The sequence below is a fragment of the Eptatretus burgeri genome, chromosome 5, assembly GCF_056783735.1.
Source record: "Eptatretus burgeri isolate ZD-2024b chromosome 5, Ebu_testis_v1, whole genome shotgun sequence".
Taxonomy (NCBI): domain Eukaryota; kingdom Metazoa; phylum Chordata; class Myxini; order Myxiniformes; family Myxinidae; genus Eptatretus; species Eptatretus burgeri.
In genome coordinates, this window is record NC_140965.1 from 18459296 (window position 1) to 18473720 (window position 14425).

The 14425-nt window shown below is 43.5% G+C and overlaps 1 protein-coding gene across 1 annotated transcript in view; it reads left to right on the forward strand.

Annotated features, from left to right (window-relative positions):
- Positions 1–959: 959 nt before the first annotated feature.
- The window catches only part of LOC147025949 (uncharacterized), a 68524-nt gene continuing 55058 nt past the window's right edge, over positions 960–14425 (forward strand). The window contains exons 1-2 of the mRNA XM_085883559.1: positions 960–1122; positions 1392–1430. Coding sequence (XP_085739685.1) covers positions 1020–1122; positions 1392–1430 — 142 coding nt within the window. The 5' untranslated portion in view covers positions 960–1019. The remainder of the gene's footprint in view (positions 1123–1391; positions 1431–14425) is intronic.

Here is a 14425-nt window from a genome sequence, read left to right on the forward strand (position 1 = left end):
GTATAAATAGTGTCAAACAAGAGTATCAAGAGATTGGGGTCTCATCTAAGATATTGCCCAGATGAGAAAGAAAAGAAACAAGTAATTAATAAATCGATAATAATTAAGGAATTAATCAATTAATTGATTAATCAAAAAATAAAAATGCCGTTCTTGCCAAAGCACATCTTCACTTTTGTCCCCAAAGTTCAGCTTCCTGGCTCAAAGGACAGCTGAGAAATGGGGCTGACAAACAAACAAACAAGAAAAAGACCAATCAGAGATTGTAGACCCTTGCTTGGACTTGGTTTGTGTGGTGTGGTGTGGTGTGTGTAGTGTATTTTGTGTGGTGTTTGTGTGCTGGTGTGTTATGTCATTAATAAGAGACATAATTAGTACTGCCACTTGATAACTGCTGGCAGTGATGACTCGAACAAGCAAAAAGCAAACATGAAGTCATCAGGAGGAACCTGGGTAGGATTTGCATCTCAGCTGTGAGCCTTTTTCAAAAAAAAAAACATTAATAAAAAAAATGAATCCATATCAAAAAACTTAAATCTTTTCTGCTAGACTTTGTGTCCGATCAGCTTGAAATTTAAAAGATACTCGACGACCCATGAACCAGTTGGGTTCCCGTTGTGACAGCGGTTGATAAAAAAAAATCATTTCCAAAAAAAAAAAAGAAAGAATGAAAAAAAGCTAGCTCTAGCGAACTATACCGCTGAGATTGTTTGCATTGATCAAATAGTCCCGAAGAGTACTTGGCTGAATCGGGAATTGATTTTTTTTTTTTTCGTTGCCCGATTTGAACGAAACTAGAGATTGCGCGTCAATGTGAAAAAAAAAACTGAGAAAAGAAAGTCGAATAAATTATTGTGCGCAATCTTCAAAACACAATTTTATTTATCAATGAACACGGACGTATTAGATCAAAATGGCGATGTTTATTTTATGCTTAAAAATAAATCGTTCTTTGTCTGTACTAAATGTTTGTGATTTTTAAATAAATCATTTCTGTGGTATAGCCTGCGGGGCGGGGCATGATGATGGGGGGAGTGGTCGTCGTGAGCATCGTGTCTGCCAGGAATATAAGGAGTGCACGCCGCCTGAGGCGTCGTAGTGATGCCGTAGTCGCCACGGCTGGTGAGTGTACTGAGTACGTAATAAAGGAGAGCCGCGGGCAAAGTACGCCCGCGCCCGCGCTCCCGCTTGTGCAACACAGCCCGGCTCGACTGTGCCCCCGTTCGTGTCTGCCTGCTAAGCATCTTTACCACGACACTACAATTTCAAGAAAGAAAAAAAAAAGAGAGCTCCAGCGAACTATACCGCTGAGGTTGTTTGCATTGATCAAATTGTCCCGGAGTGCTTGACTGAATCGGGAATTGATTTTTTTATAATTTTTTCGTTGCCAGATTTGAACGAAACTTCATACTACACACCGCAGGCGAATGGTGAGTAATGTGGCCCTAAAATTTTTGTGCTATCGTATACCGTTTTGTCTGTATTTCAGGAACATACATACATACATACATACATACATACATACATACATACATACATACATACATATACAAAATGAGAGTTTTAGCAATATATAAATAGATATTTCCAATCACTGTTAGATCAAGATTGTGAAGTTTCACATCGATTGATGAAGTGGTTCAAGAGAAAGAATTTTTTTAAAATATTTTCCCTCAATCCAATATAGCGACCAGACCATGTGACATATATTATTCATGAATACCCTGGTATCCCCAAGACTTGATGATATGGGCGTCGATTGGTGGGGGACGGGGGGGACATGTCCCCCCCCACTTTTTATCAAAGGGGGGGGACAACATATCGATTTCCCCCCTCCACTTTTTATCAAGGGGGGGCAACATATCGATTTCCCCCCCCCCCCAACTTTTTTCATTGAACGTAAGTTACGTAACACAAAACGAGCTGCTCTAGTACAACCAGTCCGAGATGCTCCTCAAATACAAGAATAAAATTTTAAATCTCTATTAAAGTTTTATTGGTCTATTATAGTTCTATTAAAGATGATAGGTTAACAATTCAACATTGAGAATCCGTGCTTCCCAAGCCATGGTCTCCCACCGGCCAAGCGTCCATAGCGACGTCGCTTTTTGATCCTTCGATGATATCGGCTCTTCCTATCATTGCGAAACAGAATTCGCCAAGCGTTGGATTGTTCACCCACTAACAGGGAACGTGACCTGGACATTTGAGGTATGTTGGGACGTTTTCAGACTTTGTATCGTCATTTTATGAGTGTTTAAAAAAAAATCGCGGCTTCATGGCCTGGAGCGCCACGCCTCGGATAGTGTTAGGCCGCAACGGCTCGGGGCCCCTTTAGCGACCAAAATAGTTGATTTCACCTTTCTAACTTATATCGCCGGATGCCTGAGATTATTACCTGCACGACGACGTGTGTGTTTAATTTTTGTGACTTTGCACCGTCGAGTTATAAGCCAATAAAAGATTTCGCGGCCTGGTACTCTGAGATGGTGGAGCTTGTGCAGGATGACGCGGTTTCACTCTACCAGCTCGCACCAACGAACGGAAAGATATTTTGTAATTCTGTTTTCATATTTCGCAGTCGATAACAGTGGCCTAAATCCCAACGTTGAAAACCGGGTGAAAATCGAAGGAAAGTGGGTATTTTGGCGACTAAATTAGCTTTGAATACTTGGGAAACATAAAATAAAATGCGCTGATTCACTCGCTTTTGCGGTAGTTAATGTAAATAATTTTTTCATTGGTACTTGAACTTAGGGGAGGTATAGACCTACAAAACGAGAGGTTTCATTCGGTTGTCGGACTTATGAGGATTAAATTATAGATTTTAAAAGGTAGCTGTTGAAAAATATGAAAAATTCACCTAAGTGGTTCGGACAAACGAACGGAAAATTATTTTTGAATTCTGTTCTCAGATTATACAGTATCTATAGGGAAGTAATGAGATTACCTCAAAAATCCGATTAAAAATGGCTTGGGCTTAGTAGCTTAGCCGCGGCTTGCAATTTTTACTACGAAAAAGAATGTTCCAGAAGGAATTTCTCTTCCGCCATCATCCGAATAAGTTTCCGTTTGCACGAGGACAAATACGAAGGATAGACCGACAGAATAGGGATAAAGGATAGACCGAATAAAAATGCCCCGTTACGCAAAAATAACCCTTATAATTCACATGTCAAAATTTATTCAACTGAAATGTAATTCCCTTCTCGTTTCATGGAGGATATGGATATCAGAAGTGGAATACCAAGTCCAGCGATGAGCCTGTGGGTGCTCAAACCATGAACCAGCCATCCTAAGTCCACGACTTCTTATAAAGTTAAGGAACTTAGTGCTATTCTAGTTTATAGTTCCAGACCCATGGGGACTGACAGATTTGACACATGTCTCATAACTATACCTATCGGTGCCAGTCATTGCATTGAAATCCCCTAAAACAAGATGAGTATCTCACCTGGGGAACTCATCAACCACAGACTCGAGCATGGCATAGAATGCCTCCTTCACAGTGAGATCACTCACCTCAGTCGGAGCATTTACAGAGACCAAGGAAATCACACCCAGAGAATGACCATTGACCGGTGTTACCCCATCAACTACCCCCTTCTCTCCCCCCTCTTCCCTCCCTCTCTCTCTCTCTCTGCTTTCCCCCTCTCTCTCTCCTCTGCCCCCTATCTCTCCCCCCTCTACCCTTCCTCACTCTCTTCTCCCCTCCATATCCTCTCCCCCCTTCTTTTTTCTCTCCCCAGGGAGGAGGGGAGGACAGAGAGTTAGGGTTCTGAGGGGGGTGGAGAGAAAAGATAGGACAGAGTTGGAACGGGGAGGTTGGGTCTTTGGAAGGTGGGGGGAGTTGTGGAGTTGTTTGAGGAGGACTGGGGAGGGGGTTTGAAGGCTTGGGGTGTGGAGGTGAATTAAGCATTCAAGATGGAGGAGAGGTTTAAACTTGGTGTTTGGGAGTGTCAGTTGATGCCTAAGGGTTCATGAATGTGGAGGGGGGACTTTAGGACTTTTAAGTCAAATTCGACATTGCACAGATGTTCCCCAGGTACCTACTCATCGTGTGTGTGTGTGTGTGTGTGTGTGTGTGTGTGTGTGTGTGTGTGTGTGTGTGTGTGTGTGTGTGTGTGTGTGTGTGTGTGTGTGTGTGTGTGTGTGTGTGTGTGCGTGCGCGCGCGCAGCCCAGATGAGTCGACATTTTGGGGATACATTTGCCTTTATATCTAAAGGGGCAAGGTATTGCCCTCTGCCCCAGTGTCGACCTTGACCCCCAGGGAGTGAATACCAGCTCGGCTAGGTCGTGAAATGGTCAAGTCGGTGAAAATCTCTCACCAGGAATCGATGGTCTGGCTGCAGGATTTTAATGGTGGTGAAGCTCAACGTGTCACAGTCATTGTCAAGTTCTACATCTCTCCCCAGGGTGTGGATGGGCTTCCGGTTGAAGGATTTGTGCCCTTGGGCAGGTTGTCTGCCAGCCTTTTTTCTTGCCTCGATCTCGAGAGACAAATGGCTTTCCAGTGGGTTTGCTTTCCACATGACTCACATATCGAGCCCCATGCTGGGCATCGGTGCCGGGGCTGTCTTCCACAGAAGCAGCACTCTTTTTGGTGGTGCCCAATGGTGTGAACAAAATTGGTTGCCTGTTGGGTCTGGGTGAACCGCTGCATGTGAGTGACAGAGCCCTCATGCGACCGACTTATTTCCAGGGCTTTATCCAATGTGAGGGTGTCGTCCTTCGCAAGGAGCTCTTTATGTAGCTCGGGATACCATGTCCCCGCAATGAGCTGTTCTATGATACGCTCATCCGCCTCGGGGGTCTTGAACTTGCGTTTGTTCACTTGCTCTTGGCATCTGGAGATGAAATTGTCCATGGTTTCGTCGTTGGCCTGCTTAACACGTTGTAGCAGAAACGAGCCACACAATAATTGGCCTGGGGTTTCAGTTCAGCTTCAAAACGCTGCCAAATCACCGCCGGTGTTACAGTGTTCAGCCTTGTGCCGTCAGCGTTATCAAGGCTCCATGAACTGTAGCATCTCAAGCTTTCCTCACCTGATAGTAGGAGAATGTGGTCCATTTGTTTGTCACCTGCTACATCCTCCACAGAGAAGTATAGCTGGGTGCGCTTTCTGAATAGCTTGAAGGCTTTGGCGAGGTTGGCGCTGGTCCAATCCAAGCATGGCATCGTGGGCATGTCCGCCATTGTGCACTTGGCCAAGAATCCCTAGAAAGGGTTCCAATCGGGTTTATTGGTTCACCTTTCACTGCCACCTGATAATAAGATGACTCGACATCTCAAAGTAGGAGATCAACAGCTTTAATGAATAGCATAGCATACAACGTCACTTGGCACAGTATCCCGCCGAAGCCCAACATGGCTTCACTCGTGCTTCGTTTTCGCTCACTGCATGCCCCACTCCCTTGCCAGGGGCTGCAGTTTACAGCTCACATGACAGGAGGGGGAAGAGAATCAAGCTAAATCATTCTTGACGTCATTCCATTCCACTGCCATGAATAAATGTGTTTCTGCATTTAATTTCCTCCTGTGAGCTTTTCCTGTTCGAATCGACTTCTCTTTCGTGGTTTTAGTATCTTTGAGATTGAATTACTACTTCGATTCTTTTGGCAAAGATATGCTTATTGGTTATATTTTCATGATTTTATGAGTTTCACGAGCTTTGCAAGTTTATGGTTCTTACTGTTCGTCTTATGGGTTTCCCAGACCCAAAACCTTGGAAGGTATAAAGTTTGACAAAGTTTTGGAGATATCCTCCAAATAAAAGAATCAATGAATCACTTTTTTGAGCAAATACTCATCCATGTGCATCGACTTTTATGAGAAAATATTAACAAAGTATAAAATAATAAAAATAAAACAATTAAAAAAAATTTACACTCACGTTTGCTGGGTCTCCCGGACCCCAGGACTGAAAAGGTGTAAAGTTGTTGATGCCTGCATATATACATATACTAGCGATACCCGTGCACATGCATGGGATAGCAGTACAACTTAGCTGGTAGCAGACGACAGACCGTACACGGGGAATGACAAAAATACGCATTGTGCAAAATGCAAGTGGTAATATGGAACGCCAAGACTTCCGAAACATTGTTGGCATGTCCGCTAAGTGCCACAGCAATTTCATAGGGATCGTGTGACGGCGAGCCGAGTTTTTAGTGTGCAAGCTTGGTATTATAGTGTATGTATATATATATATATATATATATATATATATATATATATATATATATATGTATATATATATATATATATATATACAAACATCAGGAAGAAGTTAAATGATTTTGGGTGTTTATTGTCACATTTCCTTTCTGCATATCTCGCGGGATTGTGAGATGGATAGTTGACCGTGATGGATAAGGAGGGTGTTTGAAGGCTTGAAGTTGATGGCATGAAGAGCTAAATATTCCACTATTTCAATGAGGTAATGAATCTATAAAATCGGACCACTGGGCCTGTAGCTTATCTGGGCCCAAGCCTAATGTTGTAACCCAAATTTGGTAGCATAAAGACTGGTGGGTCTGGAGAGGAAGGTTTGTGAATTAATTTATGTTTTTTTCCAAATATTTACTCAGTCCACCATTTTGACACACTTCTGGTCACGTGATCGGCATGACTTCCACAATATCCCTGGCCTAATGTTGCAACCCAAATTTGGTAGCATTCTGACTGTTGGGTCGAGAGAAAAAGATTTTGTGATCACAACACAACTTGGGCTAATGTTGAACCCAAATTTGGTAGCATTCTGGTGGGTTTGGAGGAGAAGATTTTTGAAGGAATTTACACAATTTTCCCAAAAAATGACCAAGTCAACAAAAATTGACCAAATCAACATGACCTCCACAAAAAAGTCGGCCATTTTGATACACTTCTGGTCATGTGATCAGCATGACCTCTGCAATTTAACATCCCTATCCTAGCTTAATGTTGTAACTCAAATTTGGGAGCATTTTGACTGGTGGGTCTGGAGAACAAGATTTTGGAAGAAATTTACTAAGTCAGCCCTTTTGATCTACATAAAGTCATGTGACTGGAACGAGCTTTGCAATCCCTGTTACCAGTCAGGAGAGGAATGTTGCTGCCAAATTTCAGCTGTATCGGCCCAGCATTTTGGCCAGAAGTCAAGATAGGAGATGAACGGACAGACGGATGGTGCGTGATGACAATACTGTTACGGTTGTAGGGCTAGAATGAAGAATTTAAAAGGGAATATAGCATTGTGTCAAGTTACTTGGTCCGTGGATACTTGTATGTAGGAGGCATCTCAATGTAACTAAGTGGGGAACTTGTGAGCTCATGTGTTGTGTATCACCACACGAGGGGGTGGTGTCGTGTTACTTAGCTCGTGTTAAAGAATAAGTTACTCCAGTATGTAATCGCCCCTCTGTGAGTTTTTTCCGATGTTTTTATATTTCCAGATTGGCAATAAAGGTGGGGAACACGTCCCTAAAGCAAACAAGCCAAGCATGCAGAAAGCCCCGCCTTCAAAGGGTGACAACAGGCGAAGTCACGCCCCTGAAGGATGATTGATGGACATGATGTCAGAAGCTAGCCGAGCAGGAAAAAGCCCCGCCTTCCTGGGTTTTGTATGAGCAGGCCACGCCCTGGAGGTGGAGGATATATAGACGTGATCGAGAAGAAGGTCAGGCTGGCGCCTTTTGAGAGGCATCGGACTCAGTAGGCTTGCACATTTTGGAGAGCCGTGATAAAAGAGGAAGGGGGTTGCGGATTTTGGAGAGGAGAGAGCGGAGGGTGAGCACACGCCAAGAACGACGACACAACCCTTGTATTTGTGTTGAGGTGATTTAGCTCTCGTGGTGAAGGAAGATGCTGGCCTTTGGCTCTTGCTTGGGTTGGTGAGGACGATTGGCACACAAAGCTGTTGCACTTGGTCTCTGAGCTTTGGTGATGAGTGCCACTCAAGGATTGCCTGGGGTACATTTGTCCCGCTATGAGAGAAGCGCCATTTTGTTGTGTGCATCTGCACGTGCGAATAAAAGTGCCTTGATTCCAAGTTCCACAAAGACCAGCTCTGGGTCAAGCTAAGTACAAGAACAGTTGAAAGGAAGGGTTTTCTTTATATTTTGTTTCCCCGTTGTCTGTATCTGAGTCTGTGTGGGGAGGTGCATTGACTTAAGGATTTATTTATTTACTTCATTATTATCATTACCTTTTGAATTCTTGGCCTTTGTAAATATTTCTTTATTTTCATTAAATGTATTCCTTTTAAGAAACTGTATGCGTGTATTTGTAGTGGGGTTTGAGTATAACCCCCCCCCCCCCAACCATGCTGCGCCTCCCTGTGCCTCCGTCCCTCCGCTATTGCGCCCTGCCCCTCTTGCACACGTGTTAATCTCTGAGGATCAACGTGTCCGCCTCCTATTAATAAGGGAATAAGGGTGTTAACCACCCATTACCACAATTTAGGTCGGTGATTAACCTGGAACGGCCACCCCCATGACAATACCAATTCCAGATAAGCTCATAATACGCTTGTTCGTCTGTCTTTGTGTTACATTCCATTCCACGCATTGGTTGGATTGTTCGCCTGACTTCACCCACAATTTCAACTTGGACAAACACATCATGTGGTCTTCATGTTTATCTATCTATAATTCCAGGTGTGTGTGTGTGACCGCTGTTTCTCGACAACCACTGGTCCGATCTAATTGAAACTTGCCAGGTATATTGCTGTGGACCTGAGGATGTGCATTTTCAAGGTTTGATATTAATCGGACAAGTGCTTCCCAAGTTGTGGCCATTTATTTACCAACCAATGACAGGACACGTTGCTGCGGCCATTTATTTTCCAACCAATGACGGGACACGTTGCTGCGTAGGCATGGCCGATGGGGGTAGAGAACCTCAGCTGCGTTCGCTATTACGGGTTTTTTTCTCTTCTCTTCTCTTTGTGTTTTTCCTTGCGAAAAGGCAAAATACATTGGTACTAATTGAATAATTGGCCATTAAAACTAATAATTTATCAAAACGTTGGCAGATCCAGCAGCCTCCGCATTCTTGCCCTGGACAAGGAAACAAAGAAGAAGCGCCGTTTCCTCAGCAATGTTGTTTATGAAGACGTGCTTACGAGATAAAGGTGTGTACATGGAGACAATTTTTACTATTATTTATTTATTGAAGAAAAATTGTTCCGAAAATAATTTATCAAAAAAAGTGCACAATTTATTTTTGTTTCCAAGTGTCAAAACGGTGTGGCCTTTGGAAGTGTTAAGGAATTCAGCTCCACTCAACATGCTTGCCAATGAAATACATCTCAATTTGGTGGTATGCTTTGCAAACTATTTTTTTTTAACTATTTTCAAACTAAAACAATTCGAACATGGAATACCTAATGACACTACTTTCAGGCCTCCTACAAATCCTACCCTGTCACCTCACCGTGACATAGGAGTGGCAATGGTCAATGGCAGCGAATGTTATGGCTGGCGAAGAAAGGGAGATAAACTTGATTTTAATTTGGTTTTTAATTAACTCTGTGTGTGTAAGTATCACAGCAGTTTTTACTTTGATGAAAGCGATAATTTGTGGAATGCATGTGAACATTCCGTATGGGCACGCACTACTTCCGGATAGTGGGGAGTTACTGTATTCTAATAATTTCTCGATTTCTTATGCGCATTTATAGATAAACACAATGCCCCAATCCAGGTGTCGTTTACGAGAGAGAAGGAACGGCCTGTGTGGTTTCTTGAAAGGTTTTTTTTGTTTGTTTTAATGTAAGGTCACGCACGCACGTACGGGCACGCAAGAGTGAAGGAACAGCCTGTGTGGTTGTTTCTGGCAAGCGGTTTTAAAGTATATGTATATATATATATTTTTTTTTTTTTTTGCGCGTACGGCCACGCACATACGGGCACGTGAGAGCGAAGGAACGGCCTGTGTGGTTGTTTCTGGCAAGCGGTTTGAAAGTGGTTTTTTTTGGTTTGCACGTACGGCTAAGCACCTACGGGCACGCACTAGTACTTATAATGCTGTGTGAAGTCAGACATATTCATATGTCATATTCACCATTGCCATGACCTCCCTATAACTTTTCCCTTCATTGTAAAACAACCAAACTGACAGTTGAAAGGATTTTGAGCCTATAGGTGTCACGGGCCTTGTGAAGATCTGCCTTGGTGATTGAGGCAGTAGTCTGTTGTCTATACACCACCTAAATAACTACATGTGGCATTCTCTCAAACAGCACTTTTACCGTGGAAGTTGTGGTTGTGCAGGGCCTTGCTATTATTTTCCGACTATGTTCTCTTAAACAACTCGATTCGGGATCATAAAACACATGCCATTATAAAGACTTTCTATCAGCACTATAGGCAGTGGGCATGGTTTCGCTTCAAATCCAGATTGTTTTTATATTTATTTATTTTCGGGAGCGATTGAGGCAGCGGTCTGTTGCTTATACACCGCCCAAATAACTGTGACATTGTCTAAAGCAAGGATTTTTACTGTGCAGGGTCTGTGAATCTTTGCTCTCTTTTACTTTTAACGATGTGTGTATATGAATGAGGAAGAAGATAATTGGTTTATGTTATATCAGGTCACAATTCAGCTTGACAGTTGCAATCCCACAGGGTTTCTGCATATCTTCTGCAGGTGGACTGTTGACCATGCTGGCCCATAACACGTAGAAGCCACGCTGTTGCTCTTCAGATCGCAGTTCCTGTGAAGTCAGTGATGGCATGATATTGGGCTGGAATGGGGAGGGGAAAGAGTTAAATGTTCCACTATTTCGATGAGCTATTGAATAAATATGTCATGGTTTTTTGCATTTATGAGTGGGAGGAGGTCATGGGAAGACAGAGAGTTGGGGTTGGGAGAGTGGGGGAAGCAAAGCTGGGACAGAATTGGGGTGGGGAGTTCAGCCTTTCTGAGAGGAGGTTAAGGTGTGGTGGGGGAGGAGGGCTTGAGGTGTTGTGGTGGGGTTTGAAGGGTTGGAATAAGAAAGAGATTCAAGCCTGAGGATTGGGAGGGGCAGATTGAGGACTTGGGATTGGGAGGGAGGGCTGTTGAGGACTTGAAGTCACTTTATGTTCTGTGGGTCCATGCTAGCTACCATTAATTATATGTGTCTGGGGTGGGGGGGGGAGAGCAGGGGGGAGTGAGTGGCAGATGTGAGGACAGTTATAAAGTGTGTGTGTGTGTGTGTGTGTGTGTGTGTGTGTGTGTGTGTGTGTGTGTGTGTGTGTGTGTGTGTGTGTGTGTGTGTGTGTGTTTATATATTTATTTATTTATCGACCTGCTTGCTTGTATCAGCAGGAAATCGTATGTACTCGACCCTTCTCGTCCATTAATATTCCTCGTGTTTCCTCTATTTTTGTGAGCCCGATTTGCATGCAAGAACACAATAATTATGCTTTACCATCACGAACTTCCCACTCTTTCGGTTAAATGCTGAAAATTGTGTTTAATAGAGTTTTTGACTTACTTATTTCGTCCTAGCAATGGCAGGTTAATGGTGCCCCAGTTAGCAGAAGTGAGTCACTGAGAACTCACACACAGGGCATGTGAAAGGTCTCATTAGCATTCGTACATCATTTTGAAAGTCCCCTCTTCTCTTATCCCCATTCCTCCCCCCATTCCCTCAATTAAAAAAATTTTTGATCTGATTTATTTCCTGAGAGCATACAAAGTGAAAACCAATTAGTTCCCTTTGTCTGTTTGTCTGTTTGTCTGTCTGTCTGTCTGTCCACAAGCATCAGTCTATGATCGAGGTACTACTTAATTCCAAATGAATGTTATATTTTGAACAAGAATCGGAAAACGAACCTGTAGTTTAGCATTACTTTGGATCTGAATTTGTCGCGATCATGCATGCAGAGATGAGTGAGATTTGTTTTTTTAGTCTGTCTGCCTGTCTGGAAGTTCAACAAAATTGAAAATCATTCCAAAGAGGAAACTTACTGTGTTTTTTTAAGGACGTCATAAAGGACGCAAACAACAGGCATGAAGAACAAATTACAAATTTACAAAGAAAGTTCACAGGATCGTGGTGCCATCTGGGAGCTGTAGTGAAAAGGATTACACACGGGAAAGCATCGCGCCAGAATGGGATGCTTGGATCCGTGGACGCAGGAATGACCCTTCAACTCTTCAGGAGGTACAGAAAGGTGCAGCAAGGCAACAGCTGTTTCGGAAGCGTGGTCAGGATGCGAGTGAGAGGGACCAAGAGTGTAGTGAGAGGGAGTTTCAAGGGGGTCTCATTGGCAGACATAGACCTGACCCCTTTGAGCCAGAGGCCTGGAAGCCAAAGGGAAAATAACAAGGAAACAAGAAGATGTGGGGAGCCAAACATGCTGGACAAAAGGTGATCAAGAATATATTTTTTTAAATCAGCAGTAAATCCTCGGAGTTTCCTTCTGTATCCATTTTGTCCACCCCATGCATGCGTGTTCTGCGTCCTGTCTTTGTCTGTTCCGTCCTGATCTGTTCACTGTACGCTCTTCCACGAGCTTCAACTATGTATACAAAAAATAAATGTAACGTGTTAAATATGGTGGTGTAAAAGACGCTGCATCAACTTCCAAATTTTTTTTTCTGCAACTTCTAAAATCTTTATTTTATTTCAATTGAATCATATACTTGAACACTCTGGAGCACAAATCGCCTTTTTGGCACTTTCAAAAACCTTTCGTTTCGCAAAACTTGGACAAAATTTTACGACATTTTACATCATCTCGACAAATCAAATTTGTTGCTCGCTGACCCCACCCATGTCCATTATTTTTCTCAAGAATGAGTGGGGTAAGATGTCCTATGAACTCTAGTTTAATCTGGTGTTGGTGTGGTGCAGGCATGACAGGCCGAATGGCCTCCTCCTGGGTCTGTAATTTCCTTGTTAGGGACGTGCATGGGAGCACTCTGTGAGAGGTGTGCAGTGGGGTCTGGGGGGGGGCTCCAAGCACTGATTACATTTGGTACTCTCTCTGGTGCATTTTAATAAGGCTCTTCCACAGATTGCATTTTGTGATTAAATTTTTAAAACGACACACACATACACACTTACACTTTTCCCTGTGAAGCATTCTGATCAAAGGAGAAATATAAAAGCTGAAATCTCCCCTCAAATGTCTGAGAACAAAGAAGCCATGCATCATGGTATATCAAAGCCCACCTTGCCAAACCAAATTAGAGTGATGTCGATGACATGCCATCGCATATCGCCACACTTCCCACCAAAATATAAGTTGAAAGATTGCAAAAAGTTCCACCAGGAATCTTTCTCGATTGGGTGCATCATTGGTTGGGATGCAGCAATGCCACTGATGCGGTGTCCCCCTTACCAGTGCACTGGTGCTCATTTTGCCAACCTTGGAGGGATGACAGGCTGAGTCAACCTCCTGGTGTATTAATTCAGTGGCCCAACGGGGCTTGAACTCGGGACCCTAGGATCCCAAGCCACCACCAGGTTCTGCCAGGAATGACCCAATATCAAACATTGAGTTGAAATCTACAATCGCTCTCGAAGGAAACACCACACTGCCATATAATAACCGGGTCCTTCGATACGGTACAGCCTGTGTATCACTAGCTCGTTTGGTCCACGGACTCCCTCTATGTCAGGAGCCAGGGTTCTGCTGAGGGAGGTTTACAGAAGTAACTTTTATGCCGGTAGAGGCCATTTGGCCCATTATGCCTACATTAGGGTTTTCAGTAAGCCTGCAGGTCATAATAATTCCTGGCTTGTTCTGTTTTCCCCCAATTGGAACAAGATTATGACACTGGCATTCCAGGTTCAAATCCTATATGCTGTTTCATCCATTGTCTACAAATGTCCTTGCAATTCATGTAAAGTACAGTGATGTTCACTGCTGTCCATATCTTGAATCTGGCTCGTTGACTTGTCGGCCCTCATCAGCACAGAGCAGGAGCTCCTCCCCAACAAGCCCGGAACTCGTGTCCGTGGAGGTTCCCTCTCCAGGGTGGATTGGTCTGTTAAGCTAAGAATTAAATTCTCTTCCCAGTATTGGCTGCAGTGCAATCTTACAGGGAAGTAGGAGTGCCTAATACTAAGGCGGAGCTGATGCAACTGTTTTGCCAGAAGAGCCTTTGAAAAAAATTAGATTGTTCTGGGCTACTCCCAGAATTTCTTTGTATACCACAGACAGGTTGATTTGTGGCAGGCATTTCATGTTGGTCATTATAACTGGTCACCTGTTGGTCACCAGCAATAACTGGTGTGGCTCTTGTTTCTTGGTACCCCCTACATTGAAGGGATCTGATCTGGACTGAATGTTTTGTAAGGTTTGACCAACAGAGGAAGCTATTGGCCTCAGGAAGCTCACTGGGAAGTGGGTGAAACATCACTTGAGACCGGGTCTGCTCTTGCTTCTCTGACTGAAATACGCAATTTGGTGTCTCTGTCTGTCTGACTATTTTTTGAGATAACTT